This window comes from Copadichromis virginalis, linkage group LG19 (genome assembly GCF_057382275.1).
Source record: "Copadichromis virginalis isolate Kocher_CV1m ecotype Utaka linkage group LG19, C_Virginalis_male_GT1.1, whole genome shotgun sequence".
Classification (NCBI taxonomy): Eukaryota; Metazoa; Chordata; class Actinopteri; order Cichliformes; family Cichlidae; genus Copadichromis; species Copadichromis virginalis.
The window spans coordinates 20,197,873-20,210,979 of NC_140636.1; the positions used below are offsets into that span (position 1 = coordinate 20,197,873).

At 39.6% G+C, this 13,107-nt stretch overlaps 2 protein-coding genes across 3 annotated transcripts in view; one reads left to right on the forward strand and one right to left on the reverse strand.

Moving 5' to 3' along the window:
- wdr43 (WD repeat domain 43) overlaps positions 1-13,107 on the reverse strand; it is a 20,495-nt gene continuing 7,388 nt past the window's right edge. Inside the window, exons 8-18 of the mRNA XM_085442456.1 lie at positions 11,343-11,502; positions 9,179-9,265; positions 8,901-9,026; positions 7,189-7,335; positions 6,837-6,923; positions 6,429-6,460; positions 5,740-5,803; positions 5,158-5,271; positions 3,296-3,365; positions 1,271-1,329; positions 1-1,011 (exon numbers count right to left, since the gene is read on the reverse strand). Coding sequence (XP_085298582.1) covers positions 877-1,011; positions 1,271-1,329; positions 3,296-3,365; positions 5,158-5,271; positions 5,740-5,803; positions 6,429-6,460; positions 6,837-6,923; positions 7,189-7,335; positions 8,901-9,026; positions 9,179-9,265; positions 11,343-11,502 — 1,081 coding nt within the window. The 3' untranslated portion in view covers positions 1-876. The remainder of the gene's footprint in view (positions 1,012-1,270; positions 1,330-3,295; positions 3,366-5,157; positions 5,272-5,739; positions 5,804-6,428; positions 6,461-6,836; positions 6,924-7,188; positions 7,336-8,900; positions 9,027-9,178; positions 9,266-11,342; positions 11,503-13,107) is intronic.
- Positions 9,233-13,107, forward strand: part of trmt61b (tRNA methyltransferase 61B) — a 17,367-nt gene continuing 13,492 nt past the window's right edge. For both annotated transcript variants that reach the window (XM_085442461.1, XM_085442462.1), the window contains exon 1: positions 9,233-9,296. The gene's annotated coding sequence lies outside the window, so the exon portion shown is untranslated. The remainder of the gene's footprint in view (positions 9,297-13,107) is intronic.

Consider the following 13,107-nt stretch of genomic DNA (forward strand, 5'->3'; position numbering starts at 1 on the left):
CACTTTGAAAACCCATTTATTCACCCACTCGAGCAAAGTTCACAATTTCTTGTCCTCTGTTGCCCCTGTCACTATGGGTGGTAGGCAGTGGACATAAAGACATGTCCTGATATTAAACACAAAAAGAACACATTTAAAAACGAGAAGGCTGCAAATCTGAAACAAATCTGAAGGCGGTAAAAAAACAAAAAAGAAAAAATAAACAGCATTTAGGAGACTTTACAGGAGTTCATTTAATCCCAAGGTTTTCTGGGGGTGGCTGTAGAGGGAAGAGCTCATACAAACACTTCACTGTACATACAGATTTACATTGCGGGGGACATGATGTATGGTCCTGCCTGGCAATGCCACCTCTGGTATGCTGCACAAACACAGACCCCGGGATGGGGGGAGCTACATCCAAACTCCACTCCTGCTCCGTGTTTGCATTTCTGCAGGTGTTTCAAATAGCCTACAGAGTTGAGTTAAAATAAACCGATCGCACAGTGCTGTAAATGAAAAGTTGAACATGCATACTTATACCATTTTAACATTATGACATCAAATTTGGAATGCAGGTTCAAGAACGTAGGTCAACTAAACACAACCAAATTAGCCTGGCAGTCAATGCAAACACATCGGGGTGTAAAGTCGGAGTGCAGATGGACGAAATCAGTCGAGGAACTTTCAGTTTTTAGAGACAAGCTCGACAATTCCAAACCCACGGCTGAATCGAGCTGCAGCGAGGCAGGGGGGCCATCTGGCCTCGTTTCAATGTGTCCCTTGATTCTGCAAAACTGCATTCTATTCCAATAATAAAATCAAATGCATGAAAATAAAATGAAAGTATATGTAACTCTTTCAGGTCCGTTTTATGTTTGATTGGTGTTTGTGTTCTCATTCTTCTTCACTCTCGTTTTCATGCTCCATATCCTCCTCGCCGTTTGCTTTGGATTCTGTTCTGCTGCCGGGATCCTCGTCTTCCGATTCCTCCTGGTTGTCTTCTGTCATCGCCTCATCCTCCTCCCAGTGCTGAGGACACAAATATAAGACTTCAGCTTAACTCAGAAATGGACAGCCTGACAGCATGAGGGGTACTAATCTACTTGTTTTCCTTCCCAGCACCAGTGTTGCCTAATATCTGCAAAGCTTCTACAAAGTCATAGATGGCACTGGCTGATATTTGTTTGCTGTGTCTCATCAAATTTACACTGCCTTAATGTGCAAAAATAGCACGAGGAAGAGCTGGAAAAACAGTTCATTAAGAATGTAAATTTCTAGTCTAACTTACATCAGAGTCTTCATCGGGAAGACCTTCATCACCAGATGCCTCATCTTCATCAGATGACTCTGAAAAGCGCAGGCAAAGGAAAACAAATCATTCAGCTGACAAAGCCAAACAAGTTTTTATTCCACACAAACACAAACCTTCCACAAAGGTAATAAAGAAAGAAAGGAAGGAAAGAAGGAAGGAAGTGTTTCATGCTTCAGTTCTTTACATTTCATACAGAGTGAAGGAAGGTATTTGCATTTCAACACTACAGCAGGGCCATTTAGTTGTGACAACAATATGAACTTTATGATGCAGGAGTGTTGGAGGTCATTATGATTTGATGGTTCTATCTGTCCCATTATATCAGCCAGCCACTGTCTGCTGCCTGCACACTGACCAGCCAGGCTTGGTTACAGACCTCGCTAAACACTCTGCTGCTATATGTCATAACTGTAAATATGCTTACATGCTGTCCAACAGTAAAACCAGGCAGGAGTAATCACCGTGAATATATGGGACACTGCGAGGGCGACATCATAAAGAGGGTTGCTGCCTCATTTTAAAAAACAAAAATCGATGCTTTTTAAAGCCTCGGTAAGTAAAAATTACAACAGCACAATGTCAACATGGTTACATCAAGTTATATTCAGGATTTTATAAAATAAGCCATTAAATGCTTTTACAGTATGTAAGTGTTCAACAGCGCAAGACAGCATCTGACACTCTCCTGCAATTCACAATGCGATGAGATGAGATGCTGCACAGTTACACAGCAAAGTCTGCATTATTGAAGAATTTGATTAATGGTTTCAAATACCTTTGTTTAGCCGTCCATCAAAGGGTTCTCAAATGGGCAGCATACCCGACTTTATCCTCCTATTTGACTCAATTACCATATTTTAAAAGATAAACATTCCGTTTCATGAACTGAAATGAACAACTCAGACCATAAACTGGTCAGAAAAGATATCACTGAGGTCAGATTAAGTAAGATAAAGTTCAAGAGCCATTGTCCCCAGCTGCCCAGAACAAAGGGTTAAGGCAATTCAGTACTGCAGCATTTTTCTTAGCTTCATCCATCTTTTATGTACAGTCTAAAAGGCCAAGTAGTGAGAGAAGCTGGTCAGTTCTTCGGTAATGACGCCAGCTGACATTAAAGAAAGCTCCATTTTACAAACCATGTAAAGAAAAGTGGACACAAATTGAAGTGCACGATCATCCTTGTAAGATGCTCTTAGCCAACGGTCTCCAACCCCTGGGCCGTTTGGTACCGGGCCGCGAGAGTTGAGGCTCGGGTGTGAAATGTATGGTTTTCAGGGTTTTTATTGGTTTTTAGCGTTACTTTGTTATCGTTTTTTATCGTTAACTCTGTTTTCCTGGGTCTTTTCACGTGTGTTATGAATAAATCTTATTTTTTTATGCACCAGTACTAGTTTTATTTTGTTGTATTTATCCGCGACACCTAAAGCGTTTTATACAGTACGGTAATGAGAAATGAGAGCGAACAGAGCGGGGCCTTGTTGTTCCCTCAAAGGGGAGGATCTGAACGCTGCCGGTCAGGTTGCCAGGCAACAGGAGTCATGTTTCCGTGCAATGCATTGCCAAGAGTGGCTGCATGATGGCCAACGCTGTTTTCATAAATCTTAACCGATTCAGCGCAGTCTTCAGCCAGAGTCCCAGATGAGTTGAGGTGAAATGACAAGATAATGAATGCCAGTCAAAATAATGAGAAGACAATAGTGTAGCAGTGCGGAGACTCAAGCAGGGCATCGATGTGACCTGTTGCACTCCATCACCTTCAAGAAGTCAATCCAGTCAATCACCCATTGAAAATGTACAAGAGATAGAGTACAGGCTGAAAAAACAATGATTATTTTAATACAGCTAGCTACCACACCCTCTGCTCGATGGACTGCATTATTCACAGGTAACAATGATCTGCATGAAATCTGAAGGAACTGATGCCACAAGAGAGGTAAGTTTGAGAGGAGAAAGGTGGGATTGGGGAGGTTAGTGAAACTAAACAGAAGAACAAACACTTACCGTCTTCATAGACCAGCTTAGCTGTGTGGTCAACATCTGAAACCACGTTGCTGCTGTCACTTGTCGCCATCTGGTGGTGAAAGGGAAAACAGTTTTAGATACAGCACAAGACTTTTTTTTTCAACTCAACATTAAAAACATGACTAAAAATACATGGTTGAAACATGTTTTCTTGTTCTATCTGCAAGAAAAATGTTTTTTCACTTAAACAGTTTTCAATATCACATACTTATACAGCATTACTATGTGTGCAGTTTGTAATTACAACTAGACAAAAAAAAAAGGGGGAGGGGGGGGGGGGTTTATTGGTTTTACTAAAGAAACAAAACTAAAAGAACCAAACACACCCAGCACCAGAAACCTACAAACTAAACTCAAATCAGTGTGTGCACATGTTTTTGCCACATTGGGATTTATACCCTTCCATTTCAGCTCATAAAGAAACTGCCATAATGAGCAAACGTCATCTTATTACTGAAAGTGTACACTGCCAGAGTGCTCATTATATACTTTCAGGAGCTATTATGGATACAAATAGCATAAACTGTTCTGGTGTATCCAAGATCAGACTGCTTGATTGGCTGTGTCTGAGAGAAATGTCACACTGCTATGGATATATTTATCTCAACTATATGCAACCTATTCTTATACTACCTTACAGTTGGCTGATTATTTACTAGACTGTGAAAAATAGCCTTAAAGGATGCAATTTTTTCATATCTACATAAAATTGTACATGCATAGTGTGACATCTGTTTGTTACAGTGTAGTTACACAGTCTAATCTGTCTGCTTTCTTATCTTGTTTGGGTAATTTAAGTTCCGGGATTTTTGGTTTGCATTTAAGGCTGCTGTGGCAAAATAATTTCTCCTGAGGGATAAATAGAGCATCTTTCACGATCAAACGCTGAACAATACAAAGCCGAGTTCAGTTTTACAAAACCGATCACCTGGAGCTCTCAAAGCAGTCACCAAATGTTTAGAAACAACATTCAAACTTTTCTGCCTGCGTCTTCACAGCCTCACAGCTCCCAGGTGTGTACGAGCAGAAGTGGGGAGAAGACAATGACATGCGTTCTTTGTGTGATAAAGAAAGCTCCTGTGAAGTCAGACTGTCGTCCTCAAACACTGATTTGAATGATGCGTCGCATTTCTAATGTATGTATAAGGAAAGACCCTTTGTTTTGGACAGCCTAGTCTCCATTTTATCATGTCATTTTTGTTACTACAGTTACATGTTTCCAATGTTTAAAGCTTCTTTACAAATCTACACACAAATGTTGTGCAGCTACTCAATAATAGGTTGAAACATAACACAATCATTCTGCATACATCGGCACATTTGTTATTTATACACAGCCTATTTAAAGAAGTCTTTCCCTCAAGGAGTAAGCTGTAATATTTACTAGTAAAATGGATCTTCATTATGTACACATTACTGGAAGAACATAATGTAAAACTGACATTGCCTACAGGAGCATAACTGCAGGAAAGGGGGAAAAAAAAAAAAACACTCCATTCAAACTTTCCTCTCTAAATAAATCTAAACAGAAAAGCATTAGGCTTTTATTGTTTTGACACAATTCACTATATTCATCCTTTACTTGTCCTCAAATACAAACCATGCCTCTATCTCACACCGGATCCTGGATTTGATGTATTTCACAGTTAAACGTCAAACAAGAGTGAGCGGGGAGGACATTCTGCATTTTAAGGGTGCCGCTAAACACAGCAGCTTCGTGAGGGAAGCCATCCAAGTCGTCCCTGACACACGACTCACCCCTCGAACACTCAAAATCCAGTCATTTGAAAATACTTAAAGCTAATGATACTGTGCACAACACTGCATATGTTGGCACTTACCTGTGTCATTAGGAGATAAAGCTTCCCATCCAGCTTTGTTAGCTTGTGGAACATCTTCACTCTGCTCTCAATCATGTGATAAAGGACTCCCAGCTGGGTAACAAGGTCTGGCAGCTGTTGGATACACAGATAGATCAGCTGAAGGTAAAAACATTTCAGCAGACAACAAGAAAGCACCCAAAGTGGCTTCTGCCAAAGCTTTGTCTCCTCTGCTAACCATTCCTTTCAGGTGATATTTACATGAAGCAAGCCAGGCTTCAGCTTACATTTAAAATTATAATGACATTCCAGCTGTTTTGTGGAAGCAGAAGGGTCAACAAAAAGCTAGTTTTCCTCTTGTTTAGAGTGGTATGAACAGCAGGTTGGAAAGCTGAATGTCAATCAAAGCACCTCCTGCTTGTGAGGATATTTTTAGTCAGAGCCACACTGATGGTCAGACAACACGAATCTACATCCCAATATGCATTCATTAAATATGAATGGCTGCTTTCTGGCCTTATGCATCAATAAGCACTGTTGGCGTGTGTCACTACACAAATGACAGTGCAGGAATTAAAGCGAGTGCAGGCAGAGTGAACTCACCGATGCTAGGTATGATGTGTGGTGCATAAGTACAGCCTTGAGCCACCGTACCATTAAGGCTGCCCTGTAAGAAAGAACAAATGTATATGCTGTCAAGCAAAGGGAGCAGGCCAGCTTCATACTCGGAGTGAGGCAGGGACAGTGATTTTTGTTCACCTTTCAGTTAGTTAGCAATTCTTCCACAAGCTCTGTGGGATACTAAGGTTTCACTTGAATATTTTGTTCAGCAGGATAATCTACAAACATTTTTGAAGCATAAATGTAAAATGCCAATGTTATGCTATAATCAAAATACTTCAACCTCCATATAACTCTCCCAACAGTTTTCCATAGTTTCATTTAGATGTTTGATAGCAAACACCTTTAATGTATTACACCTTAACTTTAAAATTCACATGGGAGGAATTACTTGTGCATTCTGTGTATTGTAGCACAAAAGCAAAAATGTCTTAAGCTTGTGTTGATCATCTAATGAAATGTTTAATGAGACCAACACAGTTCCAAGATGTTAGCTCACTTCTTAGTTTTGGCCTCATTCTTGCAGCACTCACTATGATGCCATATGCCATAGGCACGCAGAATAAAAAGCAGCGGTACAAATAACTGCATCAGTGACTAATGTCTGATGTGGACAAACACTGAACTCAAGCTAATTAAATGCCGAGCTGATCCGTCAAGCTTTCACTTACGTAAACGGGTGCCCTTGGAGCCTCTTCGTGAGCTGCAGAGGAGATACGGGGTTTATTAAAAACTCCAGTTAACATGAGTTTACTTACAAATCCTGACAACAGGACAAAACATAGATGCAGGTTAATGTAGCTTTGTAGTAGGAATGGGAAGTTCAAGACTCTTAGCTCTTAGATGCTACGGCACAAAGATTAAAAAAAAAAAAAAAACTGAGAGCCAAAAACTTCTAATATGCCACACAGGTTGTGCAACATTTGTCTAGTTTTTGTATTTTGATTGTGGAGCCTAATATGTACTACCAGGTGCTGATATAAATGTTAAAAAGTTGATGAAAGCTGAAAAATCCTGACCATCCCATCCCTTCACAGGAACACAAAATGTTGCTTTTTGACCATAAAGGGGACACTTACTTCTTCCACTAATGGTAGAACTGCAGAGAGGGGTAACCGAGCCACCGTCTTCTTTATTACCATCTCTTTGCGAGTCTGGAAAACTTTCTTTAGGAGCAAAGGGGGGAAAAGAAGTTTGCACAGAACAAGTTAATGTAAAACCCAAGACGTGCCAGAAGAATTGGCTCCATTTATTTTCACCTCGCATTACTGTGGGAAGTTGATCAAAGTCAACACTTTCACAGATGGTTTCAAAGATTTTTTTGAAAGATGTTTTGGGGATTGATATTGAATTTTATCACCGGAATCAACTGAGATTGTTTTCAACCTCAAAGTTTTAAGCCTTTCATCAGACTCTGTAAGGAGAACTTACGTTCAGGATGCTAGCATCATTGCTCTCCAGGCCCTGCACCAGCAGAACTGCAAAATTGTCTGTCGTTAACGAAGCCGTCCCTTTAGATGCTCCTTTCTCAGAGACTGTAGACAGATCAATTTCACCAAGTCGCTCTGCTATTGACATCTGCAGAGAAGCAGAGTTATCTTTTAGCCAGGGGGGTTGCAAACTTCAAAACAGAGTTTAGTACCAAAACTACATCAAAAACAGAAACATCTATAACACTTAAAATACCACATATGCATAAATTTTAGTGTGATTAATCTTTGAGAGAGTTTCTGAACCTTTCAAATGAATGAACAATGTCGAATGAGGAAGCAAAACTTTAAGAAAAAACAAAGAAACCCTCTACTGCAGAATGATAAATGATCAGATGCAAACAGGCTTTTGAGTGGGTTGGATGAGGATGTATGCACTTTCACTGTAACAATGTCCTTCTCATAATAAATCACCTGTTAACATATGGGCTCAAATTGTGGTCATAAATATTTTGTACTTGTGAATCAGGATTTGTATGTGTAAAAAGAATTTGTGTGTGCGTAAAAAAAAAGATTTGTGTGTGGACTTAGCCAAAAAATACGTGTGAAACGTTGTTTCAAGTACAAATTTTGACACTATTTTTCTTCCTTTCTTCTGATTGGCCAATGTCATGTCAATCACAAATTTAACAATCCAATCAGAGAACAGATGGGTTTGGCTATTGGAGGGGTGCTTTATGGAGCTTCAGGTCCTGAGGGAATAAATGCCCTTTTACATCCCAGCCCAGCGTTTTCCTTCATCACCACGAAGGAAAACAGTCTGTGGTGGTCCGAGTTTTTATTTTTATTGAACATTTGAAGGTAAAAAAAAAAACAAAAAAAAAAACCACTCCCACAAACTCTTGTAGAGGACATAAAGTCAGAGATAGAAACGACAAGGAGCAGGTGCATGTAGTACAGGTAGCGCTGCCGCAAAAACCCACAGAGCCCAGCAGCCAGCGCAACAAATTCTGGATCCTTGGCTTTTAGTTAGCAGTTAGCATTAGCAGCACATGCTGCGTCCGATGTGAAAGTACCTTTATGCTGCGCACTGTGACTCACAGCAATGGTCGCGGGTCAGCCCTGACTTTGTGTTAAACTAATCCTAAAGTAATAATGGTATTTCTAACCACTGATATACCACAACTTTATCCTTTCAACAGCTACTGAAAGTTAGGGGACCTAGCTGCTATCGGATATTTATACAGAGATCATCCAGCTTCAAACTGTATTACCCTTCAAGGACCTGCAGTTCAAAAAAGCGCCCCATCGACAGCCAAACCCATCTGTTCTCTGATTGGACAGTTAAATTTGTGATTGACATGACATTGACCAATGTCAAAATTTGTACTTGTAACTTGAAACTTGAGAGCAGAGTTTCACACGTATGTTTTGGCTAAGTCCACACACAAATCTTTTTTATGCACACAAATTCTTTTTACACATACAAATCCTGATTCACAAGTACAAAACTGATTTACAAGTACAAAATATTTATGACCACAATTTGAGCCCATATTAACAGCCTCTCTTGACTGATTGGTGTGTGACTAATCACTGAGCCAACAATGTGGTGGAGACATTAATGCTCATTTAGTCGTTTTGGGGCCGAAGCCAAAAAGCTGTCAGAATCAGAGAGACTGACAGATGCACTCATCCGGAGGCTGAACCTACCTCTTTGGTGTCTGTGTCTTTTTTCCTCTTCTCTGATCCCTGTGAGGTTCCTTTAAGTGGGGCTTTGTGACCAGGAAGTCCTGGGACCAGCACTTTGCTCTTGGCATTCACAATTGGAGTTTTCACCTGGAAGAAGCAATTTCATAATTTTTTTTTTCACCCTCCACTTCTGTGGCTCGAACTGTTGGGAGTTTATCTAGAGTGCACATGGACTGGCAAATAACCTGTCCAGACCAGTCTTCTTGACATAGTGAAGAAAATGAAGACTTGATTGTTACCTTGGAGACTGTGGTTTCCATGGAAAGGGACAAAGTGGTCTGAACATCCCGGGTCAAACACACATGTCTCTCTGCTGTGTTGATCTCCTGCACAGATGAGAGGAAAGAAGGTTGACAGGTAAGTGTGAGCAAACCTGATGAATATTACGGACAAAAACAACATTATTATTTATCAGCTGTACACTGTCAGGCGCTCATCACCTCCAAGTCCTTTTTTCAGACGTGAGATATGCAGTAATCTGTTAAATCAGTGGTCTGTCATTTATATGTTATCTCTTAATTAACAAAATGTGCCAGTGTATGAGGTACATGCTACCGGCAGCCTTATCAGCCTAAAGGACTTATAAACAAAGATAAAAGGCAATTACTTGGATTGTATTAAATCATTTGAACATCACATTTTAGAATGAAATGATAACCAGAGACATGTGTGCACCCGCCTATAATTACATCAAATGGTGATAGCAGCACATGAAATATTAATGAATAACTTATGGACTTCATGTCATGAACAAAAATAAACAATTCTAATCAATAAATCATTTTTTTATTTTAAATGAGAGAACACTGATCATCCAGCTTAATGTTGCCATAACTAATACTTTCATTGGACCCTAGAGCCGGACGAGATGTGCCTTGCTGCCTTTTTGCAAAGTTTACTCCAGCTGTTTGGCCAGCCTTTTTAAGAGAACGCAGCCACACAGATGTTCTCTTTGAAGATGACAGCGTTTGTAATTTGAGCTCACTACTTAAGAATTAACATTCTCTATTTGTAGAAAGACGCAATGAAATTCTGTTTGGAGAGAATCAACCAACAGCAAAGGATAAAAGTAGTTCTAAAAGAAACTAAAAATGGTAATAAGAAAAGCAACTATAAAATCACGACAAAAAGCTCTCTACTGTGCTCCTAAAGAAATTCACCCGGTGAGTGCACAGCCTGATGCAGCTTCCTCAGAGAGAACAGTTGGATGTAAACACACAAATATTTGATAAATGATGAAGAGGTGAAAATCGTGTTATGTAAAGTGTGGATTTTGTGGCCTTTGCAGATCTTAAGGGCACAATGACATATTTAGTCTTAGGGCTATTCAGCATAAGTTTATCTTTCACTACACTACTCTGTGAGACATTTAACCTCCTCGTCGTTGGACAAATGTGTAGTAAATGTTCAAATGAACCAAATCAGCCCTAGCAGTCTCCTGTTGATGGACAAAGCCCAAATCTGTTTCCACAGGTGCTCCGTTCTTGCGCTGCCAAAGAATTATTGACCAACCCTGTAAGGCTAATGATGCCATGGTTTTCTTCTTCTGAAACTAATCCTAGTGATTGTCTGACCAATGAGAATTTGGCCAATCTTGAGACTACGGCTTTAGAAGGTATAGACACCAAGCTTGACCTACCCATGTCCCTCACATACACTTTATGAAAGTGAAGGACCAAACTTGGAATTAATGAAATGCATCACAGTGCAAATTAGAAACAGAGCTGTCAACATATAATGGTATTTGTAGAGGTTATTGGTCTTAATGGCCCTATTCAAAACAAGCACCGTTTTTAGTGTTAAAGAAACTTTGTTGTAGAGACACTAGGCAGGTACTGACATGTGTGTATCTGTTAATTCTAGTACATGTATTCATACTGATGTAGTCTTTAAAGTAATATTTTAATATAGTTTAATGGGGTCCAATAAGAATGCTACCATGACTCTTGTTCAAGTGATCAAGGTGCTCATTAAAACATGCAGCTCGTATCAGGTTACTGATAGCCACGCATGACTGTGGTGTTAATGTGAGTTTCTGTATAGTGGTTTACGTGTTTGCCTAATAAACGAGAGATCCCCAACTTGATCCTTAGAGGAGACACAAATCTCTTTGGGGCTGTGCCAGGAAGGGCACCCAGTGTAGATTTAAAAAAAAAAAAAAAGTATCTTTTATTAATTATACTGTACAAGATGATATACCAGGACATCTACTTACTTCATTAAATTTCCCAGATTAAATAAAGACTGTAAATTAGTTGAAATTTTTCCTGTATAAGAGGAAAGAACTGTCCTATTGGCTATTAAAACAAACAAACAAAAAACACACACAAAAAGAAAACACATGACTGTCCAGGTTACTTATTATATAACATTGTGTATTTCGGTTTCCTTCAGAAGACTCACCACTTTCTCCATTACTGGCTGTAGGTGGTTGCCGTACGCCAGCATCACAGTTCGAGTATCCGCTCCAAGCACCGCTGCTAGCAGTGGGATTGGGATCGGGGACTCCTTTGTGTCTGACATCTGCACCGTACATGATGGTGACAAGGGCTTCTTACAGGGGCTGAGGGGACAAACCAACCATTAGCATAGACAGCATTAGGGCTGAACGATATATCGCATTTGCGATAATATCGCGACATGATCAAGTGCAATTTTCTAACCGCAAAGGCTGCGATTATACTCTGGACATGTCCAAATTCATGGGCTGCATCCTCCTGAGGCCGCATTTGTAGACAGATTACGTCACAGCGACGCGCCGAAGGCTGTCCAAATTACTACCATATCCCAGAATTCATAGCGCGGCCCAGCCAAACTCCAGTTTCCAGCAATGGCGGCCGCTACTAAGTTTTAAAATTACTCATACTAATCTTTCTGGGTCACAAAATAAACTTTTAACATATTTTCAGGCGAGAAAGTAGTTGTGTAAACATCAAATATCTGCTCGGTTTATCAAGATATCCCATATTTGCAAAAGTGCTTCGACGTTTTCAGAGGCGTCTGCTACCCACCAGCTCGACAGCTAGCCGGGAGCTCGAGGGTTACTGATGCGGCCGAGAACGGCACAACTCCCGGCACATCATTTTCAGATCACCGCGGAGTTTCGCTGCTCGGGTTAAACGTAATATATAAGTCACTTAGACAACCTAAAAATGTTATTGTTGGGCTTTTTTCAGTGTTTTGTTTGTTCGTGAGTAAATCGGTTTGGCTGAGATTAAAGTTATTAGATTAGATAAAATAAAACTTTATTAATCCCCCGGGTGGGTTCCTCCTTGGTTTTCACACAGCTGACTAAACGTCAAACAGAAAACTTATTAAACAGAAGTATGAGACAGTCGAGAATTTACGCCAGTGTCTGGTTATATTTTAGATAGCAAGAAGCAGACGGCCGAGTTTATTAAACTCCACCGAGACAGCGGTGACGCTAATCAGAACTAGACCGTCCAATTTCACGCCTTTAAACTTTAAAGGCGTGTTTGTGTGTGTGTTTATACAATTGCTATTATGTTTGCACTTTATGTGTAATGTTACTGACTGCAGAGATCAGTAAGATGTGTGTATTTTTTATTTATTAGTTTTATTTATTTAATATTATTTTTTAATTGAATGACTGTCTAGTAGTTCACAGATGTCGAAAAACTGAGTGTGGTAAAGCCACTGATTTTGTTTATGTATATTTCTGCAATCTGCACATTGTACCGACTTTCATTTTAATGTTTACACCAGGGTTCCTTGTCAGCACTTTATGCTCAGATGTTTGTAAGCTAAAAATAAACTATTGTGTATGTTCAAATATACTGTTGTGATTGAAGAAGTTAAATAAAAATGTCAGTCATCAATTCATGCATCACCTCATGTCATCATAACAGAGGTCTGTCTTCCAGGAAAGAACAGTTTAAAATTAATGTAATATAGTATTGGCCATACTATATGATGTATTGCTTGTCTTTGTTTAATAATACAGAAGACAAAGACCTTAAAAAATAATCGCATATCGCATCGCAATCGCAATATTGGGGCAAAAAAATCGCAATTAGATTATTTTCCATAATCGTTCAGCCCTAGACAGCATACAAAATTGCTGAACATGTACTTGGTGGTATTTAATATATACAACCTGAAATCCATGTGACATACATTTTAAATTTTGTAGTACTGCGATTAGATT